General features: G+C 38.5%; 1 protein-coding gene across 1 annotated transcript in view; it reads left to right on the top strand.

Annotated features, from left to right (window-relative positions):
• Positions 1 to 24,015, top strand: part of LOC126380868 (protein obstructor-E-like) — a 92,353-nt gene that overhangs the window by 46,983 nt on the left and 21,355 nt on the right. The window contains exon 3 of the mRNA XM_050030453.1: positions 22,636 to 22,875. Within this exon, the coding sequence (XP_049886410.1) occupies positions 22,636 to 22,875 (240 nt within the window). The remainder of the gene's footprint in view (positions 1 to 22,635; positions 22,876 to 24,015) is intronic.

The following is a 24,015-nucleotide window of genomic DNA, read 5'->3' as shown; positions in this document are numbered from 1 at the left end:
TTAAGGCAACACTCCATTCAAGTGTACACATAATTTGTATATACGTAAGATATATATTATTATGTTGTTACAACACGCGGTAAGTGAAACATATACGACAATAAAAATGTGCCACGCTGTTTACCGCGCAAATATTTATCATAAAATATAACATTGCACTAATCACTAACCTTTATGTAAAGACAATAAGGTGTTATGCGTCGACTCATTTGAAGAACTGTCGCTGGAAATACGTTTACGGCGCCGCAGTTTCTTTTCCAATTTTCGTATCTTCTTACGAAAATATTCGTCACTATCTTCATCGTCACTTTTCCTTTTACGTTTAGGCATAGTTAAATTTCTTCACTGATCACAAATAACAGCTGAATTTGGTTTTCTTTAAGACGGAAATTATAAAACGCGTGGTGAACGGCCGGGCACTATAACGCGTATGAATAGCTCGAACATGTGGGTCGTTTGCGAGTATGCGTGAGCGATCTACCTACATTCAGAAAAATAAAAATAATAATACAAACTGCATATACCTGCAGTTTATTTTTCTATTATTTATTTTTAGGCTTTAAACTATAGCGGATGAATGGCCAAACCTAGCGTTTACTACAAGTATTCTCTCTTCTAATCTGAGGACGAAGCACGGAGTAATAATTGTAATAGCTAGAGTTCAAACTAAGGTCGTAACCTGCGTTATATAACAAGACTTGTAATAAAAAAACTTTATAATTACTTTTAAATACAACGAAGACGGGTTCTTATTGCTTTAAATATAGATTCTTGATAATTGGATGGCGTCTGGTGATAGAGCTGTTGGCTTTAATTTTAAATCTTTAGAGGAATTTATTTCTCAATTCTGATTATCTTTGAAGACGCTTTACTTTTTAATGTTATGTACTTATTCGTATATATGTATGTGTGTATGCACGTCTGTTCCAACCTAACTTCCAAACCGCTTGTCAGAATTAAAACAAATTGTCATTAGAAGCAGCTGGTGGATGGTTACAGGCTATGTTACGTCACACTAAATTCAAAATGGCGCCCTCTAGAAGACTTAAACTAAGAACGAAATATCTTTTTTTTTCAATAGTATTGTGTTGGGTATCAAATGAAAGGGTTTAAATTGCACATTTCATACTTATATATATATGTATATTATTAGTTATTACTAACAGGTTTGCTTATACATATTTACTCGATATTGTTTATCTCCAAATCTTGCATAAAACATACGAGTATAATGGAAACACGTTATTTAAAATAATAAGAACGACCTCTGTGGTGGGGTGTGGTTTGAGTATTAGTACTCGTGACCGTCATAACATATACTAGCTAGAAGGCGAGGTTAGAGCAGTTGGAAGAACGCATAACTCTCACTGTTAGGTAACAGGCTCGAATCCCAGTACGGGCCTACATAGGTCTTCTTCTTCTATCGTGTGGGTTTTGAGGCGAATTACTAACCTCATCAACCCTGGTGTCAGGGTTACTATTGAGCCGCCAAAGGCCCCTGACATGACTCATTTATAACGACTACGTACTTACACAGTAAGTAGTAACCGGGACCAACGGCTTAACGTGCCTTCCGAAGCACGGATCGTCTTACTTTCGGACAATCAGGTGATCAGCCTGTAATGTCCTAACCAAACTAGGGACCACAAAGTAATTTTTGTGATATGTCCCCACTGGGAATCGAACCCAGGACCTCCGGATCGTGAGTCCAACGCTCAACCACTGGACCACGGAGGCCGTTACATAGGTAAACAAATCATTTTCGAATTGGTTTTAGAATTCATGTTTGGACCAAAACATGATTATCGCGTGCTCAGTGGTGAAGAAAAACATCGCGAGGGAACCCATATTCCGCGATTCGGTGGTATGTGACCTAAAAGGATGGAAAATTCCACTTGATAAGTATTACAAGGTATAAGGTTCAATACGATCTACTCTGAACCGGCGTGCGTGTATGAAGCGATTGATGAATGTGGAGGAAGCAAGAGAAGTGTGTCAGGATCGAAGCAAATGGAATTCTATAGTCTCTGCTTACCCCAGTGGGAAATAGGCGTGAGTTTATGTATGTATGATAAGTATTAACTCAAAATCATAGTGTGAAACATCCCCCTCCGTTTTCGTTACGATGTCTCTTACACCCTGTATAGTATAAAAAAGTAATATGTATAAGCTGTGTAGGTTTTTCATTAACTTTAACAAGTTTTCGTGTCATTCAAAAATAAACTCTACCATAGTATTAATGGAAGTGAAATTATAACCGACAGGTGATGGACAACCGGACTGGTGGTTAATGTCAAGGTTGCGTTTCTTATTATAGTTATTTATATTACTTTTTTATTAATTTGGTAGAAAGGTTTCAAAAGGTGTAGGTATTTGACCTGTCTATCGAGATGCAAAACTTCACGACTGTATTCCCAAATGGGTCATGTACTAGGTACAAGAGGAATTATGAAAATCCGTTAAAGCATTTGTCTATTAATAAAACAGTGTATATTCATTCTTTATAATTATGTTAAGAATACTTTAGTTTTAAAATATTCATTTTATAAGTTTATATTCTTCTTTTTTATGAAATTTGAAATCAATTGATTGCGCCAATGATTGAATTATTTTAGCTCGACCGTTATAGACGGTGATACGCCTAACCACATATCACGTTGGTCTCACAGAATGCTGTGTGAGGCGTGGGTACTTAGTTCATCTTGCGATGGATGTAGATGCGTCAGACCACTAATTAGTATATAGTCGTGAACTTATGTCATGTAAATTTCTCGATGTGGGGTTCTAGAAAATAATACAATACTGCTTAAAGCGATTTCTTTCAGACAACCATAAGGTGAGGAAAAGTGTAAAAAAAATGAAAGATTGAAAAATATAATATAAATGGTATTTCGTGGGTTGCGTTTTCTTTTCGTCCTCTATGCTTTTCTTTAGAGGGCATACTCGACTCCTCTCTTCTTCTATCGTGTGGGTTGTGATGTGGATGGCCAACCTCATTAACCCTGGAATCAAGGTTATCATTGAGCCGCCAAAGTCCCCTGACATGGCTCACATAACGATTACTTATTACACTGGTACTCGCCGATCATCATCTACGAACGTGTTCGATCGTGTTAAGATAAGATAAGATATTTTTCTACTCCTCTACTTTAATCTGGCATTTAAATAACCAAAAAGTCTAATATAAGTACATACATAATTAAACTCTTTGAAAAAGTGTACGCTCTATGGCCTATAAAAGCATTGTTTACAAAGTGTAATGTCGCCAAAAAAGCATTGTTGTTGTTTTTTTTTTTTTGACCTGGAAACTGGCACCTTTACTTTGTTTGGTCATAGATATACTATAAAAAAAGTATACATTTGCCGCCATTTTCCCGCGCGTTGGAAAATAATTTTTATAAATAAAATTTTTCTTTGTATAATTTTTGTTTCATTTAAAATTACGTCGTCGTAGAAAAAGTATTGTATGCAACGTTGTATAACTAGGTCAAAAAATGCTCGTGGCGTCTCTTATTGCGATGTTCGCCAAGGCTCACATCGCAACTCACGCCACTCGCATTTTTTGACCCTTCTTATACAACTGTTGCATAAAATACTATTATTGCATTCCTGATGTTTTTACAGAGGTCTTAAAAGTAGAGCAAAGTACAAACAGGAACCCTGTAAGGGCACTACAATAACTTAAAATTATATACAATGAAAAACAGAAAACCAAGAATAAAAATAATAAAGATTAAGTTAAACAAGAAATACGTACATTTGTAACGACACATTTCATTACAATAATTAAAGCACATAATAACGGGTTCTTACCGCGTTTAAATGGGGATATGAGACTCCCGATATTTCGACACTGTTGCAAGTGCCATGATCACGGGATGACTGATGAGATTGGAGTGGAGTAGGTAGATCCATAATTTTCTACGGGCAGACATATCTGTCTACTCCACTCCAATCTCATCAGTCATCCCGTGATCATGGCACTTGCAACAGTGTCGAAATATCGGGAGTCTCATATCCCCATTTAAACGCGGTAAGAACCCGTTATTATGTGCTTTAATTATGATAATAACCGCGTAAACTTAAAACATTTCATTACATTTTACAATGTCAGCGTTCTTGGTAGCAAGCAACGGCAACGTGGCCCTGTGGCTGGCAGTCTCTCCCGTTCTGTCACCACGCTAGGTACACCGCCTGTATTTAATATAACCGCGTGTTATTTCCCGGTGTCCCACATAATATGTAATCAGTGTTTACTGAACAATACAGATTCTAAACTCACTAAGTGTTTTTCCTTTCGTGACTTCCTCCTGATTAGTTCAGAACAATAATTGGTGTGGGTCTAAGTGATTATATAATATACGTATATACACAGTTGATAGAGAGACCCCATACACATTTACAATAATGTGTGCCCGTAAGCGTCTATAGTGAAATCGCGAATAGAGTAACGGAGGCATCAAAAGTTTGAGAACCCCTGGGCTAGCCGCTGCCCAGAGAACGTGTTACTATCGTCTACTGGTAATAATTAATCGACCTAACCAGCTGTATCGATCTTATAAGTTCCTGCGGTCAGATCGAGGACACATTGATCTCTCTCTCTTTATTTAAGAGCTGCGCTCTTGTCGGTGGAGTAATCGCCATTCCTCTCTTCTTCCCGCCAAATCCTTCACCTCCTGATACGACACGACCTGCACCTTCTCTTTTACTTGTTTCATAAATGTTCTCCTAGGTCTACCCCTTCCTCTCTTCCCTTCAATTTTTCCTTCTATGATGTGACACTTTGATCAAAGATTCATTTTCATTAACTATAATATTGATAACTATTAGTACAGTTGACCGTTAGGCTCACGGTCCGGGAGATCCCGGCTTCGAATCCCGGTGGAGAAATATCACAAAAATTTCTTTGTGATCCGTAGTTTGGTTAGGACATTACAGGCTGATCACCTGATTGTCCGTAAGTTAGATGATCCGTGCTTCGGAAGGCTCGTTAAGCCGTTGGTGCGGTTACTACTTACTGATGTAAGTAAGTAAGTAGTCGTTACATGAGTCATGTCAGGGGCCTTTTGCGGCTCAATATTTCATATAAAATAATCAGATAAATAAATAGATATTTGGCACCAACTTATATCAAAACTTAAAAGATGTAAGTAACAAAAAGGAATATCAAAACGAATAACCCTTTTCCGTTCGAGTAAAAACAACCGCGGACCAAAAATAAACGACCCTTTTAAGCCCCCAGAAAGCAAAACGACACTAAAATATATATACAGGGTGTTACTGTCATCGTAACAGCCTTCGTGGATAAAATTTTTATGCAACAGTTGTATAAGAAGGGTCAAAAAATGCGAGTGGCGTGAGTTGCGATGTGAGCCTTGGCGAACATCGCAATAAGAGACGCCACGAGCATTTTTTGACCTAGTTATACAACGTTGCATACAATACTTTTTCTACGACGACGTAATTTTAAATGAAACAAAAATTATACAAAGAAAAATTTTATTTATAAAAATTATTTTCCAACGCGCGGGAAAATGGCGGCAAATGTATACTTTTTTTTATAGTATATCTATGGCACCAAACAAAGTAAAGGTGCCAGTTTCCAGGTCAAAAAAAAAAAAACAACAACAATGCTTTTTTGGCGACATTATAGTACAGTTACACTTTGTAAACAATGCTTTTATAGGCCATAGAGCGTACACTTTTTCAAAGAGTTTAATTATGTATGTACTTATATTAGACTTTTTGGTTATTTAAATGCCAGATTAAAGTAGAGGAGTAGAAAAAAGGTTTTTCGTTTTTTCTATTTATTTATGAATTTGAATAAAGAAGAACTAGAAGGACTTACATTGACCAAATTGGAGATGTCATTAGAAAAGGTTTAGTACGATCTACTCTAAGCCGTCGTGCGTGCATGAAGCGATTGATGAATGTGGAGGAAGCAAGAGAAGTGTGTCAGGATCGAAGCAAATGGAATTCTATAGTCTCTGCTTACCCCGGTGGGAAATAGGCGTGAGTTTATGTATGTATATTTAATAAAGAAAAATGTAATAATAAGTGCGACATTTTGTCACGTTATTCTATTACGTCACAGGTTGCTTCTTCATACAAATTCCATGGCAATTTCGTGTCTTTACGTTTAGTAAAAAGTAACTGATTTGACTAGTTGGAAACTACCCTGTTGTGTATTGTATTGAAATTATTCTCTCGTGTAGGTTGCAAGGTCCAGTGTAGAAGCATTCAATTTATATCCAAGCTAATTCGTTGACCTCTTGATAAAAAAAGGTAAATTGTTTACACGTGACACCAATCATTGGAAAAACGTGTTGTCCACCTTCTGAGGGTCAATGACCGAGATGCCAATGCTAAAATCTTCAGCCGGTAAGGTTTAGGTACCCCCTTTTAGGGACGCACTTAGGGTTTATGGGGCCCCAAGCTACACCTGCAGTGGAGACCCCATTTTCACTTATTTGTTTCCAGCAGGTACTACTAGTGACAGCCTCCGTGGTCATTAGAGATGGTGGGGGTTCGATTCCCGGTGGGGACATTGTCGATGTCACTTCGTGAGACTGACCTTCGTATAGTAATGACATTGCAGGCTTGGATCAGCTGATTGTCCATAAAAATAAGATTCCGTTGATTCCGTGCTTCGGAGAGCACGTTGAGCCGTTGGTCCCAGGCTATTAGTCGAAATGCCTCCATCAACCCGCGCAAGAACATGGAGATGTAAGCTTCATACCACCTTCGATTGGACTAGAGGAGGCCTATGTGCCCAGCAGTGGGACGTATATAGGCTGTTTATGTTATTATTTTGTGTTAGGTACAACTTTATCTTGCCAAAATCAACCAAGACTGGCCAGCAGCCCCGTATTTAGAGGGGAGTAACAACAACTTTATGTTACCAAAGAGAAAATTTCGTATTTTGAGGCGCTGAGGGGCGCCACTTTGAGGTCTCGTAAGTACCATCTAAATATTTTGCTCAGGCCGCCACTGGCGTAGAATAAGGAATCGGACTACTACTACTACGTATAGAATGGCAACTCTCCGCTCCCCACCAGCATCTGAGCTAGATTTACCTCTCACCCCCACCCCCTCGAACATAGTTTAGACTTGAATCGTATGGTGTCAGACGTCACAGACACAGATGCGCGTGTACGATAATGTCAATTATGTAGCCTATACTTATAATCCGGCTCTGCTATCTTGGGTTTATTTAAATCTTAAGTCACTGGAGCGTAGTGAATAAAGGCTACACAGAACACTCATCTCCCTAGGGCCCATCTCCCGTTTTATTCCAAGGTCCACTTACCTAGCTAAAAGTTATAGGCAGGTCGGGTTTTTTCCAGAAGCGACTGCCAATGTGACCTTCCATTTTTTCCGAAGGGAAAACATGTGTGTCCTGCATACCTTATGAAGTAAGGGTCATGGTTTATTGTTATTAAGTACATGACTCATATTTATTTATAATCTCAATAGTGTAAAGTCAAAGGTCACTAATTTAAGAGCTACGCTCTTCTCGGTGAAGCATTCTCCAATCTTGTCTATCAAAGGCGTATTCTTTCACTTCCTTATAAGATATGACATTCGCTTTCTCTTTAATCATGTTAGCTCTTCTTGGTCTTCCCCTTTCTACCCGACTTCGATGAAGCAAAAAGGAGGGTTATGTGTTTTAGCGCTATGTATGTATGTGTGTATGTCTGTTTCAACCTAACTTCTAAACCACATGTCAGAATTCAACAAATGAGGTGTCACTAGAAGCGTCTTGATTGTCCGGTGGTGGTGACGTGTGACGTCACGCATAACCCTCCTTTTGCTTCGCTGAAGTCGGGTAAAATATCAGTGCCTGTAGTATGATATTTCACTGTTAATAGTACGCACATTTTTATTTTATAAGAGAAGGTACTTCTCTACATTGTATAAAGCTTGCTTTGGTTTTATCCAAAAATCGCCAATTCATTACACGATCATCGTCGTCTCCTATAGTTCACTGGCTTGCTTATCAAATTCGAAGCGCCCCGGTTCAGATTCCGGTACCGAACTTGCTAATTGGGGCAATCTTCTTTTCTATCGTGTGGGTTGCCAGGTGAATTACCAACCCCATCAACCCTGGTGTCAGGTTTATTATTGAGCCGCCAAAGGCTTCTGACGTGGCTCACGTATATTATATTTACATCAATGCTGCGACCTCACAATAAAAGTCAAGGATATGGTGCACCTGTAAGTAAGTAATCGTTACATGAGCCATATCAGGGGCCTTTGGCGGCTCAATAATAAAACTCACCTTCTTTAGTTTTATACCATATATATTTCTCCACTAAATGTAATTAGAATCAAACGCTTATCAGCATAGAATACATATTTTTTTTATTATAATTCTATATCAGCCAATATTACATCCTTCGGGCATAGAATAAAGAATAATATGTACTACATAAAATAGAACGGCAACTCTCCGCTCCCCACCAGCGTCCGAGCTAAGTTTACCTCACACCCCCTCGACACAGTTTAGACTTGAATCGTATGGCGTCAGACGTCACACACACAGATGCACAGATGGTGTCTGTGTAAAACGAAGTTGTTTGTATGAAGTTTCTGGGGTTTGCTTCGGGTTAAATTTAGCAGATGAAGGGTCTCAGAAGGAAAATGTCTCAAAGCCTTTAAGATCCACAAACTTGTACCTGTATTAAATAAATATAAAAAGTGTCTGTCCGTATTACATTTGCGTGTGAAGATATTTGGAACGAGTTTGCGGACCCTTCTCAAGTTTTACTTATCCGGCTGAAGTGGATTATGTTCAAAACATGTTTTTGTAGATAATAAAATGATGCGAATAAAGAAGGATATGAGGTGAGGAGTGCGGATAGTGGGGTAATTCACGGTAACTGTGTTATTCTACTCTTTGCTTCCATGCTGGACTTAGGAGTCTAGGAGCGAATACAAAAACATGAGGCAACAAAGAAAAAATCATTTAACCAGTAGACCACAGAGGTTCTCTACTCACTGCTAGATAAATGATAATACGACCTCCGAGGCCTTAGGCTCACGATCCGGAAGTCCCAGGTTCGAATCCCGGTGGGGACGTACCACAAAAATGACTTTGTGATCCCTACTTAGGACATTACAGGCTGTATGTCCGAAAAATTGTCTGATTGTCCGAAAAAGTAAGAGGAGGGCACATTAAGCCGTTGGTCCCGGCTATTAGCCGTAAAAACACTTCCACCAACCCGCATTGGAGCAGCGTGGTGGAGTATGCTCCATTCCCCCTCCGGTTGACTGTGAACACATCTAAAATTAATTATAATCGTGTGTGCACAAGCCCATGTCATTACATCAAATACTCAGTACGAATCTCGTCAAACCACATTACCTTTAAATACCTGTACTGCTAATACGAACAGACTGGTAGCGACAAGTGACAAGTTTTTAGCGAATTTTATGATTATAAATACTAATTTAATTTATTAAGTTACATAATTAACTATACAGGCTATTAGTGACATCGTAACGAATACTCAGGGTAATGATTCAGACCATCATTCTGAGTTAATATTGTAGGATTGCCGCAGATAGCATTAACTACTTCTTCTATCGTGTGGGTTGTGAGGTGAATTACAAACCTCATTGACCCTGGTGTCAGGGTTATTATTGAGCCGCCAAAGGCCTCTGACATGGCTCATGTAACGACTACTTACTTACATCAGTAAGTAGTAACCGGGACCAACGGCTTAACGGCATTCCGAAGCACGGATCATCTTACTTTTTGGACAATCAGGTGATCAGCCTGTAATGCCCTAACCAAACTAGGGATCACAAAGTGATTTTTGTGATATGTCCCCACCGGGATTCGAACCCGGGGCGACCGGATCGTGAGCCCAAATGCTCTACCACTAGACCACGGAGGTCGATTAACTACTTGGCCGGACAAATGGGGAGCGCTGAGGGCTCTCACCCGTTACAAAATTTAAAACAACAGGCCTGAGGGTGCCCCGTTGGGCGCGAATCTCGGCTCAGGGCGTCGTCTGAGATGAAGAATATCTGAATGAATTAATCGACCCTGTAGTGGGTCGATAGCGATAAGCGCTGAATGAGGGAAGTTTAAGTGTCCACGTCGGACTAATCGTCGAACAAACAGAAATACATACATCACAAAATGAACCCTTGCTTCACCGATTTTTCTCGGCCTCCATGTTCCAGTGGTTGAGTGTTAGATTCACGATCCGGAGGTCCCGGGTTCGAATCCCGTTGGGGACATATCACATAAATCACTTTTTGTGATACCTAGTTTTAGGACATTATAGGCTGATCATGTGATTTTCCGAAAGTAAGATGATCCTTCGGAAGGCCCGTTAAGCCGTTGGTCCCGGTTACTGTTTACTGATGTAAGTAAGTAGTCGTTACATGAGCCATGTCAGGGTCCTTTGGCGGCTCAATAATAACCCTGACACAAGGGTTGATGAGGTTGGTAATCCACCTCACAACCCATACGATAGAAGAAGACCGATCTTTTTGTTAGTGGTCTAACAAAAAGATCGGTCTTCTTCATACGTCTCGTACTAATGACTATAATGGTCGAGTTAACTTCAGGCATCAAACCGGTACTCCCCGTTTGAGAAACAAGCAGGTAACGCACAAAACCACATCGACTGTAAAAAATATCAAGGACACGCCCGCTAAAAGCTCTTCTCTCGCACCTTCATCGAACAACCTAGATCCAGCATAACTGCATTGCAATTACACTAAAGATGTTGAGATAATTACGGTAACTCCTGCGCATTCTGAACCTTATTAGTATTGAGAAATCACTATAATCTGTCATCACATATGAGACATCCGCTGTTCTCCGAAATGATGAAACAGCAATATTACATGATGCATAATTACCGGGGCTCACGCCTCTTTCCCACCGGGGTAAGCAGATACTATGGAATTCCATTTGCTTCGATCCCGACATACTTCTCTTACTGGGGTTTTAGATGTAATTAAATAATTAGGTGTGTTACAGTAAATAGACCAATTTGACCTTACAAACGCATTGGTCGCCCCTATGATTTTTAAAAATTCCCCTCGATTTCTCTGGTCTGCCATCATCAGACCCTGATTTCCTTATCATGGGACCACCTTGGAAATATCTCCTTTCCAACAAAAATATATATCAAAACAAAAATATATTCATAAACGACGAAGTTATCCGCTAACAAACATAAAAAAATGGTCGAATTAAGAACCTCTTTCTTTTTTTGAAGTCGGTAAAAATACGGGATCGCCTAATGGATATTACAAGAGTAGTAAGTAGTAACATGTCCATTTATGTAATAAAACCGAGCTCGTAAAAATGTGCAAAGTGCTACTATCGCACACTTTAATTATAACCCAAAGTGGATTAATGGCGGCGCGGCCGAAACTAATGACAGACAGGATGGAAGTGCCTCGAAAACTGCCTATTACAGTCTTAATACTCCCAGAATGTTAACAAGCTGTTATTAAACCGTCTTTTTCCTTCGTGTGGGTTGTCAGGTCAATACCCGACCTTCAACCATCGCGTCAGTGTTCCTATTGAGCTGCCAACCCCAAGACATGATTCATCTTCATCTTCTTTGTCCGCGCCACTTCCCGTTAAGCGGGGTCGCCTTTCCCAATCATGCGGCGTCAAGTATCTCGCTAATAAACATCGTCTACTTTGAGACCCAGCCCAGAGTCTTCATGTCCTTCTGGACGTTTGTCAACCAGGTTTTAGGTCTTCCCCTCTCCCTCTCCTCCTTCCCCTCGTCCTCTAGTAGCCATGGAAAGGAGTTTTCTCACGACGTGGTCGTCTGTTTTTTTCATTACATGGCCCTACCATGTAAGTCTGGATTCCGATATCTAGTCAATTATGGGTAGTTGCACCCTCCTTAAAACTCCTCCGGACCTCTGCATACACATTTCTGTGGTGTGAAGTTTCTCGCCTAAACCCCGTGGGGGTAGGCAGAGTTATACAGGATATTAGTGACATCGTAACGAAAACTTTGAGCTATGATTCAGACCATGATTCTGAGTTAATATCAAGTGGAATTTTCCGTCGCAAAATTCATGTTTTTGTTTTTTTTTTTTAATTTTATACTTTTGTGATAGAAAAGTCAGAATAATGAGCTGGATCATCATCATCATCGGCCCATTAACGTCCCCACTGCTGGGGCACGGGCCTTCCCTATGGATGGATAGGGAGATCGGGCCTTAAACCATCACGCGGGCCCAGTGCGGATTGATGGTTCTTAACGACTGCTAATACAGCCGGGACCAACGACTTAACGGGCCTTCCGAAGCACGGTGGAGCTCGAGATGAAAACTTTTTTTTGTGGTCACCCATCCTATGACCGGCCTTTGCGAAAGTTGCTTAACTTCAACAATCGCAGACCGAGCGCGTTTACCGCTGCGCCACCGAGCTCCTCGCGCCACTGCGCCATCGAGCTGAATCATACTCCACAGTAATCGTTACAATGTCACTAACACCATACAGGGCTATACAGTGTGCACACCTACTCCTCACCAGCTATATTTAAGTTAGGGTACGAGCTTATTGCCATTAACCGGGCACATAACATCCTGAAACCACGAGGTATTAATTATAAGCTAACTTCTTTATTTTTGATGTAATCTCAAATAAGACCGCGTGAAAGAACGGCCACATTTCATTATGCCATAACTTAAAGAACGAACAAGAAATTGAGGGATTTCAAGTTTCACCAACAATTTCCACTGATCTATGATTCAAATATTGATCATTCATTTCATCACTAGTAAAATATTGTTTCCTTCCTTTCTTGTTAATTCCATAAATTACGCTTGTAATTAATTTAATAATCTGTAATTGATAGGTGTTGTTTTCCGCTTGCCTTTACTGTTTGTATTTACTGTTTGGCTCATTACAATTATAAAATTGAATTAAAACTTTATTCGTGTGTTGTTATTCGATACATGGGAGAAGCGCTCCCCATTTGTCCGGCTAAGTCGGCAAAATATCCATAAGGGAAGATTAAATACAGATATTTTAATATTTTTATTTTTAAACCTACTCTCATTAAAAACATTTATACGAAATAGATTGGTGCCTCCCGAATAACAATTTCTAAATTGGCCTTTCGTAAAAATGACCAATTTTAATTTTCATTATGGAAGTAATTTACATGCTTTCAATGTAAGTACCATACCTACTTAAGGTATTGTTTGATAAATGTCAAGAGAAATGTAATTTTAAGAAAATTTTTAATGTTTTTGTTGTTAATTGACTTTTCATACTAAATATATATTATTTATATGGACAGGGAGGCCTGTGCCAAGCAGTGGGACGTATATAGGTAATGTTTGTTTTATTATCTAGATAGATATATTATCTAGATAGATAGATAGACGACGATACGGCTCACCACTCATCACGTTGATCTAACAGAAAGCTGCAGTGAGGTGTGGGTACTTCGTTCATCTTGCGATGGATGTACCTCTGACTACCCCTACCCCAATTAGAATATAGTCGAACGCTCAACCACTACGTTAGGCTCACGACCGGAGGTCCCGGGTTTGAATCCCGGAGGGGAAATATCACAAACATTACTTTGTGATCCCTAGTTTGGTTAGGACATTACAGGCTGATAACCTGATTGTCCGAAAGTAAGATGATCCGTAATTCGGAAGGCACGTTAAGCCGTTGGTCCCGGTTACTACTTACTGATGTAAGTAGTCGATACATGAGTCATGTCAGGGGCCTTTGGCGGCTCAATAATAACCCTGACACCAGGGTTGATGAGGTTCGTAATCCACCTCACAACCCACGTGAGCTTATACGTGGGCTTGTGCGTATGTTTAACACATGTCGCATAGTGAAGACTAGGCTTTAAACACCCCGTTTGTCTCGCAATATTCTGTCGTGTGTACCAAGTTTAATTAGTTAACTAGTTAGTTAAACAGCTGGCCAAGTTCGCGTGGTTTGCTTTAGACACACGTCTCTTAACTTGGCAGGGAAACTTAGCCGAGGAAATTGCGGTAAATGTTGCATTTGCACTATAGTATAATAGATGTAGACCTCGTAAAATTCATCAATAAGTCGAAAAGTATTTTTTTATCTTGGCGTTCCTTTTTTCTGTGTAAGTATTGATTTCCGTGTGGTTTCCGTCCTGTGTTGAATGTAATGTACCTAATTAAAACACATAATAACGGGTTCTTACCGGGCTTAAAGTAGGGATATGAGACTCCCGATCGGGCCCCGATAGCGACCCCGCCGGCGTGGTCGACGATTTCCCTCATTCAGCGCTTATCGCTATCGACCCATCGACCCACTAGGGTCGATTAATTCTTTCAAATATTTTTCCTCTCAGACGACGCCCTGAGCCGAGGTTCGCGCCCAACTGGGCACCCTCGGGCCTGTTGTCTTAAACGTTGTACCGGGTGAGAGCCTTCAGCGCTCCCCATTTGTCCGGCCAAGTAGTTAATGCCATCTGCGGCAAATCTACAATAAGTCACGTCAAAAAAAAAAGAGATATTTTGACACTGTTGCAAGTGCCATGATCACGGGATGATGATGAGATTGGAGTGGATGGGATAGATTACGTGTTTTAATTATGATAATCACCGCGTAAACTTAAAACAAAGTAATGTACCTGTCTGTCTGTGTCTGTGGTGTCCGGAAGTAATAAATGTTTCTGTCTTTATTTCAAAAGTAAAATGAGATTGATTTTTGATCATCTAAGACTGGCTTGTATTGTAATCAATCAATAATACTTTATAGTACAATGTCATATACAAAGGACATAAACATACGAATAAAAATAAGCACAATAGGCGGCCTTATTGCTAAACAGTAATTTTGTCACGTGTTGATCCGTATAGATATTTATAACTTTGACTGTACGTGCATAACTTCTGGTGAAAGGTAGACATCTTCATGAAGATACGTAATGATTTGCCGATATAATTAACCAAGCTAACTTCTTAATGGGGGACTTTCCAGGCTACGTTCCCCAAAAATAATAAAGATGGCGTTGTCAAGATTTAACGTGATAATTACCTATTTTCTCATTACTCGGGTAAGTACATAATTATTACAAAATACAATGTATTGGCAGAAGCATTATAAAAATAATGGTTGCTTGATATTTGGATCACATTAAGTAGGTGTGTATAGAATTATGTTGCTACATAACATACATTGCTTCTCTTTATTTTGATCAGTATAATAATGGGTGAAAAATATAATTGTGCCTGGGCTTACACCCAAATGGGTCGTCATTTATACTTAAAAACAGAAACAAAAGATGCATAATGTCAGTTATCAATGAAATAAGGTAGTTTCCTAGGTTAAAGATAAATTATGCAATTCTGATTACTAAATAAAAACAGATCTAAAGGTGACAGAAAGCGATTTCTTTTTTCTATTTAATTTACTAAGAATGAATTTTAATAAAGGAAAATTTAATAATTATTGCGACATTTTGGCACGTTTTTCTATGGCGTCACAGGTTGCTTTTTCATACAAATTCCATAGTAATTTCGTGTTTTGACGTGTAGTAAAAAGTAACTGATTTGACTAGTTAGAAACTAATAGAAGGTTTAACGAAGGAGATTCTCGACAGCGCCTTTTATACTTACTTATTTACTTTTGGGGAAAGTAGCCTAGAAAATGCTGCACCGTCAAGAGCGTGGCTCTTAAATTGATGATCATGAGCCTAGTTAGTTAATGTTTTAATTGAATACGCACGAATAGATACCTAGGTAAATACCTACCAATACCTACGTAACTACTATTACATTCACTAGAATATAAACTCTATTTCTCAAGTTTCTCAGCAGAGACCTGCATGAAAGTTATTTATTATACAGGGTGTTAGTGCCATCGTAACGAAAACTTTGAGGGATGATTCAGACCATGATTCTGAGGTGATATCAAGTGGAATTTTCCGTCGCAAAATTTATGTTTTTTTTATTTGTTTTTTTATATTACTTATTTTCAATTCTATACTTTTGCAAAGGAAAAATCCACTTGTATTATCTTATTAAACAGTCTTTCAGCTGTATATCATACATCTATAAACGAAGCCCCAAAACGAAGTCTCAAAAGCTTTCCGAGTATAACCGTCCACAGAGATCTTATTTCTTGAAAAAGTTTTATTAAAAGTGACATCAAAAGAACCTCTTTAAAAGTAAATTAAAGTCTCGAAAGGTAAGCTATTTATTATCCTCAGACTTATTCATTTAGTAAATTGAGATAACCTTCGACACTAATTAGGTAGTTTGGAGTAAACTAAAAATCTACAGGTAAACATTTGCCCAAATTCTGTGCATTTCAATAATTTCAAAAAAATACAGAAAACCTTTTTGTTGCGACAACAAAATATTTTTTATTTGTGACGTTTACTAAAAAAGAAAATATATCCAAATTTAAATTAAACGATGTGACGAATTGAACGATGAATTGAACGATTTATTTTAAATTAAATGAGTAAATAAGCTCAAAGATGGTTCCGTTGTTCTAATTCGCTTCCATTTTTGAATTGCATTTACGTCACATGATTCGGTACATTTTGTTCTGTGGTTTTGTTCATAAACGATATTTCGTCTTTATAGCTCGCTAATTTCCATTAATTCTCCAAATTCCGCCTCATTTGGTTGTTCTTTTTTTAAATTAGCATACGGTCAATGCATTATCCATTGATGTATAAATATGTTACTATATTGACACTATCTCCCTATTTGAAATGAGATCCATTCATTTCATATCCGGCGAGGAAACATCCGGTTTAGCTTCCCATAAAGCAAATAATATTTGCTTTATGGGAAGCTAAACCGGATTTAGCTTCCCATAAAGCAAATAATATTTGCTTTATGGGAAGCTAAACCGGATGTTTCCTCGCCGGATATGAAATGAATGGATCTCATTTCAAATAGGGAGATAGTGTCAATATAGTAACATATTTATACATCAATGGATAATGCATTGACCGTATGCTAATTTAAAAAAAGAACAACCAAATGAGGCGGAATTTGGAGAATTAATGGAAATTAGCGAGCTATAAAGACGAAAGTTCAAAAATAAGCTATTAAATAACAATATAGCATGTTACACCATTGCGAGCATGTTATCAAACAATAGCAAACAGTCAATGTCAATTGCGCAAGACGGAAGAGCTTTCTCTGCGCATGCGCATATAGTGACATAACGTGAGACAATAGTTTGTAGTGCTATGGTAATTTGTAAGACAAATATTGCTGTACCGTCAGATGTATTAATTATGCAGGTTTCTATTATGTATGAGTGTTATGTTGTATGGTTGTACGAATGAATGAATTGCGGTTTATAGGTTGCCATGGTTACGAGTTGTTATAGTGGTAGTAAAGTTTTTAGTAAACAATGAGTCGCATACATTGGGAGTTATGAGAGCTCTACAATATTGATAACTTAGTAGGGTACTTAACTATAAGGTGGTTGCAATCTTCAGGTCTGAGACATTGCCTAAAAGGATTCAGAAATCAGAATCATTTATTCAACGTAATTATCATGGATAAACTTGTTGGAGATCAATCTAACATTTTTTTAATTTACGTCATTTCGCAAGGTTTATATTTATGGCTGAGATGACAAGAAACTGCAACAGCAACACATCTTTTAAATCAATGAGGGTATACATTACAAGTTATTTAATAACTAGAAACACATTCAATACCAGGCCACCATTTACCATTGTACCATTTTTATCATTTAGGTAATCATTAATCGTCTATCAATCTTCCCCCTCAGAGGGGTTAAAATGGCCACATCGAAGCAATTCATCTAAGAAAGCAATATTGCAATTTGACATTTGCGCATATAAAAGTAAGTGCGCAATGCAAAGAACTGTCAAATAGCAATATTGCTTTCTTAGATGAATTGCTTCGATGTGGCCATTTTAACCCCCCTGTACTCGTTACGACGTCACTAACACCTTGTATAATTCGCGGCTCTCGCGTCTCGGAACCCGTACTGCCTGATATGTATTATTCCTTATTCTATACCTAGTGAGAGAACATCGCTTAACAGAGCTTGTTAACTCAATCCTTCTGGCTCGATGACTTGTCGGTATTAAGTGTATGGCAAAATCGTGCTCCCGCCCACCGATGAGCTATTACGCTACCCGATCCTAATACCCGCGACCTTGACGTATCGGGATAGATTGGACAGTGTAATAAGCCCTTACATTGTAGAACGTACGACCTTTACTTGACGGTAATATTTCAATAGGTAATTATCAACACTTGCAAAATCAAAACGTAAACACATGTCGTTGATTATAACATTGATAGTCACATGGGAAATTTATTTCCAAACATAAACTCGTCAATGTATTGCCTAATTCTAATGTTTACTCCATTGCGAGTGGTCATTTAGGCTGGCTTCACACGAGGTGATTGTAGCCTGTTTTATTTTATCCTTGATTAGAGCTACCTATTAGACGGCTCAGTATTATTTAACCATTGAATCCCAAATTTAAATTGAGTTCAAAATGTTTGTTTTTCTATCGTGTGTTCTACGGCCCAGTATTATCTACCCATTGAATTCCAAATTTAAATTGACTTCAATTTTTTTGTTTTTCTATCGGCCTTACTTTTTTAGTCTGAAATGGCCGTAAGCCACTAAGGAGTAAGGAGAGCGCACGGACTATCTATCTCACTCGCACTTACATCATAGGCAGCACACGCTAAAAATGAGATTTTTGTATGGGTGTCCGGGGTGTGGTGTGTTTCTAACTAGTCAAATCAGTTACTTTTTTACTAAACGTCAAAACACGAAATTACTATGGAATTTGTATGAAAAAGCACACTGTGACGTCATAGAAAAATGTGATAACATTTCGCACTTATTATTGCAATATTCTTCATTAAAATTTTAAAAAAAATTAAATAGACAAAAGAAAACGTTTCTGACAGTTGTAGATCTGTCTTTATTTAGTAAAAATCAGAATTTCATAATTTATCTTTGACCTAGGATACCCAATTATATAACTAGTATTTATAATTCACATATTTACAACAACATGACATAAGCTCACGATTATATCCCAATCGGGGTAGTCAGAGGTTTATTCATTACAAGATATATAAACTAAGTACCCACACCTCACGCATGTGAAAAGCTTTCTGTTATACCAACGTGATAGGTGAGCAATATTACCATCTATAATGGTTACAAATAGTGGTCGCTACATTATTGTATGCGGTACAAATTCGTTCTAAAGCGATTTGCACGTCACGACAGAAAATCGCCTCCTATAAAATCAGCCTTGCCAATCTTAGATATCACTTCGATAGAAATATGGAATATTCAAATGCAAAAACACGGGTCTTTCATAAAATTAAACTGTTCGTGCTCTATCATCGATAGAGCTTCGATTGCTTTACCTTTCCTTAGATGACCATAACATTTTTTGATGTTTATTAGTTGTATTGTAAGTACCCAAGATATTATTCTACGGTGCTGAAAGTTGAACATTAAATAAAGCGATGGAAACCAAAATAGAAGCATTTGAGATGTGGTTATACAGACGTATGTTGAAAATATCATGGACTGAGAAAATCACAAATGTAGACATCTACATTTGTGATTTGTGAATGTGATTAAAGAGAATGAAGAAGAAGAGGGAAGTTTTAGCCACATTGAAAAAACGTAAAATTGCATATTTTGGGCACATACATAGACACACCAGATACCGCATATTGAAGGAAATTTTGGAAGGGAAAATAGATGGGAAACGGGGAAGAGGTAGAAGGAGGATAAATTGGCTGGATAATATTAAGAAATGGACTGAAAATAGGGACGCAGCCGCGCTCTCCAGACTGGCTCAGAATAGGGAAGACTTTGCGGTGGTGGTCACCGACGCCGAAATTGCAGTTTTAGAAGAAGAAGACCCAAGATACGTTGTTTTGTCATTTGATTACTTGGGATTGAGTTGTTTTTCTTTGTTTTTTAAATTATTTTGAATTCCATTCTCCTGCGATGGAAAATTCAGTCAGAATCATGAGCTGAATCATCCCCCTGAGTTTTCGTTACGGTCTCACTAACACCCTGTATATGAATATTACAATACATCGTTGGTTTTGAACTTAAGATGTTTTGCACAATTAACTTAACCTGCTCAAGTAGTGAGCAGCTGTCACCAACTGAGCCACATCAGTTTTAAAACTAATCGTGTGCCAAAACCTTTATAGCACTTAAAGCACACTTTGTGTTTATAGCACTACGGTCATCATCATTACATGCTACGGTTTACGATATTACCCAATATGTATGTTACACTTACAAACAAACATAATATTAGTTTTGCTATTGTAATAACTTTTATTTCAACATCACAATTAAGTTGATTTTGATGCGTTGCAGTTGCAAATAGTTATGGTTTGAAATCTATTAAGATCCATATACGCATGGGTAGGAAAGCGTTCCGAAGGCGGTATTTTTTGTAAAAGTGATGATAGATTTGAGCTTTATTACTAGGTAACATAAGCACTATATGTTAGTTAACCCTAGCTTGTCTTATTAAGATTGAAGTGTGCAGCACTCGCATAAACTGGATACGTTTCGGAGTGCAAAGAATGTTAATAGCTTTTATTATAAAATTGTATTACACTTCGCTATCCAGGGAAGGCAGAGGCCAGAATAACGTAAAGAGTTTCTATTTAAATCAATTTCGATTTTATTCAATAATAAATCGTGCTAAACGGCGCCTGTCAATTTATTCGATAAAGGGATCCCAAAATAAACGCTAAGGCAAAAATGTTGGAGAATATTGAATAAGTAATAAATCGTCGTTACATTTTTCCTCAAAAGTACCCTGTTGGGTTAAAAGTAATTTTCCCATGCAGATGGAGCATGGATTGGAGATGTCCTTAGAATAGGTTTAGTACGATCTACTCTGAACCGGCGTGCGCGTTTGAAGCGATTGATGAATGTGGAGGAAGCAAGAGAAGTGTGTCAGGATCGAAGGAAATGGAATTGTATAGTCTCTGCTCACCCCGGTGGGAAATAGGCGTGAGTTTATGTATGCATGTATGTGTTTATGAAGTACGGATTCAATGTTGCGCTTGGAAAACAACGCCGGTTTCGACCCAGGGAATGCTGTCTACTGTCTGCCTACTAACTAACCTAACTATTTTTTCGTGGCGAAGGGGAAATCCTCATGGTTACCTTGTCGCCCGGGGGAGTAACGAGGTTATGTCGGACTCTTACCGACTAAAACCCCTCCGATGGCCCTCTGCTGCGCATGTCAGGGAGCTCCGGGACCTCTGTCGAACGCACCGGTGCTTCCCTCGCACCTGCTTTTATTAAAGCGCATCCCGGGGTAGATCCCCACCCCCTACGCCATCCCAGTTTTTTCTCCCGGAAATCGTGCCCTTACCACCCACGATCCCCAGTGTCCCCTTTTACGACAGGCAGGGGGTACCGTAGCCCTATTCTTACGCCCGGAACTACAGGGCGGAACTAACCTAACCTAGATAATGTCTTACTTAGGTACTCCATGCAGAAGTAGATATAGAATAGGGCTCCTACAACATCATCACGGCCTTCTACATATTTTTATAAAAAAAAAAATGTCACCGTCAACTGTAGCGGTATCACGCGTCTAAGGAAACAACTCTATTCATCCAACTTAGCAGAATGTCAAGTTAAAAAAAAATGCGCTCCGACGCACAAGCCCCGCAATCAACCGGAAGCATCGGGCATATTCCACTCACTTCCTTTACAAAAAAACCACATACCGAAATAATAAAAAAAATACATGCCATCGTTAAATAACCTGTCGTTCAGAAAGGAATCCACAAAGTAACCTACATTCTTTACATACTCTTTTGTGATGCGAATTTCATTCCATATTCAAACGCTCGACAAAAAAAGAAAAAATGAAAGGATTTCTTTTTTACGCTGAGATTGAGCCATAACATTTCAGATACCATACCTATACCAACATACCTATCGACAATTGGTCTTTGCTGACGAAAAGGGTTTTTAAACGGTACTGTTTATGAGGACCCTACCTGTGTAAGGAACGTTACGTACACTGGATTCTTTAATACTTACTCAAGTATAAATATCCTTGGGGTTTATCGTGGACCTCATATTTGACTGTTTCTAGATTTTCCTTTGCTCATTGTGTCACTTTATGACTGAAGAATTTAGCGAAGGTGTGCTGCCGCCCGAAGGATGTTTTCGTGGTACAGAGCGTAGGCACAAGTTGACAATGTGATAAGGGATCGACGATCCAATAGTGTCATGTTAGAAGTTGCGTCGCGCTGTGTAAATTTTGCTTGCGCGTTTCAGAACTCCATTCAATACTACCAACATTCCACCTAATAAAATCTTAACCGCAAAAGCTTTGTCAACGATAGACACAATTATTTCATAAATTATTGTGGATATTTTCTTTGGGCATCAGCAAAAACGTAATTATATACCTATGTACATGTGACTGACATGTATGTATAAATAGAAGAACGAAGGTTGGCAGGAAGGAAATGGTTTTAGTGACAATGCCGCTTCTATCTATTTTAGACTGATATCTAAAGCATTAAGTTTATTTTTATTCTGGGAATTAACAATGTATCGAATAGCTGTATCTACAACACGATCTTCTTTTGTTCCAGCCATCCTGGCCAGTGTAACAATAGTCACCAGCACACAAGTCGAAGACCCGTGCAAGACCAAGTCCAGAGTAGTAGCCGATGACAAGTACTGTGACAAATATTGGGAGTGTGACAACGGGCAGTCGGTCCAGTATGACTGTCCCAATGGGCTGGTGTTCGCTGGCAAGCATCGTGGAGTGACCGAGGGCTGTGACTACCCATGGAGGTCTAACTACTGCGAGTACCCTAAAGTTCAGATCAGTGAGTATTATAGTACCTACATAAATATGCTACAACAGGCTTCTTGTCTTCTTCTATTCCCAACTAGTCAAATCAGTTACTTTTTACTAAACGTCAAAATACGAAATTACTATTCGTATTCGTATGAAAAAGCACACTGTGACGTCATAGAATAAAATAAAATTTTTAACAAAAAAAAACCGACTTCAAACGCAAAACTAAAAAGCAATAAATAAATTTACTTCGCACAAAGTAATTAGTACGTATTTTCAATTAGTTAATTATTTTATAAATCTGAAACCGGTGCCAAGGAAATGCTACAACGAAGTACCGATTCATATATTTTTCAATACTTACTGATTGTTTTGTAATTTTTTGTTTGACATTGTTTTGTAATTGCTTTGATATAGGTATTAAACAATATTGTGTGTACATAGTAATTTGATATTGTAGTAGGGTTGTTGTAGCATTTACTTGGCACCGACTTCAGAATTATAAAATAATTAACTAATTGAAAATACGTACTAATTACTTTGTGCGAAGTAAATTTATTTATTGCTTTTTAGTTTTGCGTTTGAAGTCGGTTTTTTTTTGTTAAAAATTTTATTTTATTTTACGATTTTAAGTGATGGTTAGACCGAGCAAGGATGCAGACAGACAGATTTTCTGATTTATATTCATATATAATAATATAATATATTATTAGTAGTGATCACAATTATTATTGATGAACATGTTTACACACACACACTCACACACGCGCTAACGCACACGAGCACACGCGCACGTACACACGCACACACACAGACACACGCACACACACACACACACGCGCACACACACGCACACACACACACACATGTGTATGTGTACATACACACATGTGGTTGTCAGTGGAAGCTGCTATCATACACACTCACGCATACATATAGATACAGTAGATTTCGCGTGGTTCGCTCGCTGCTAAAGCAGCTCGCGTGTCCTGTTTATTCGAAACTGTCCCTCTTCGTATGGCGGCCATCTTGTTTTTCCGCCACTTTGTTCTTTTTCACCGGCGACAGAATTTGACCAAGATTTAAATGGGTGTCGTGGAAACAAACAAAATCCAGGTGCAATAGGTTTGCCAGGCCGTAGGATGTCTCCCTGATTGGGAGCAGTTTT

The sequence above is a fragment of the Pectinophora gossypiella genome, chromosome 3 (assembly GCF_024362695.1).
Source record: "Pectinophora gossypiella chromosome 3, ilPecGoss1.1, whole genome shotgun sequence".
Classification (NCBI taxonomy): Eukaryota; Metazoa; Arthropoda; class Insecta; order Lepidoptera; family Gelechiidae; genus Pectinophora; species Pectinophora gossypiella.
This window is presented reverse-complemented; position numbering and strand designations above follow the sequence as displayed.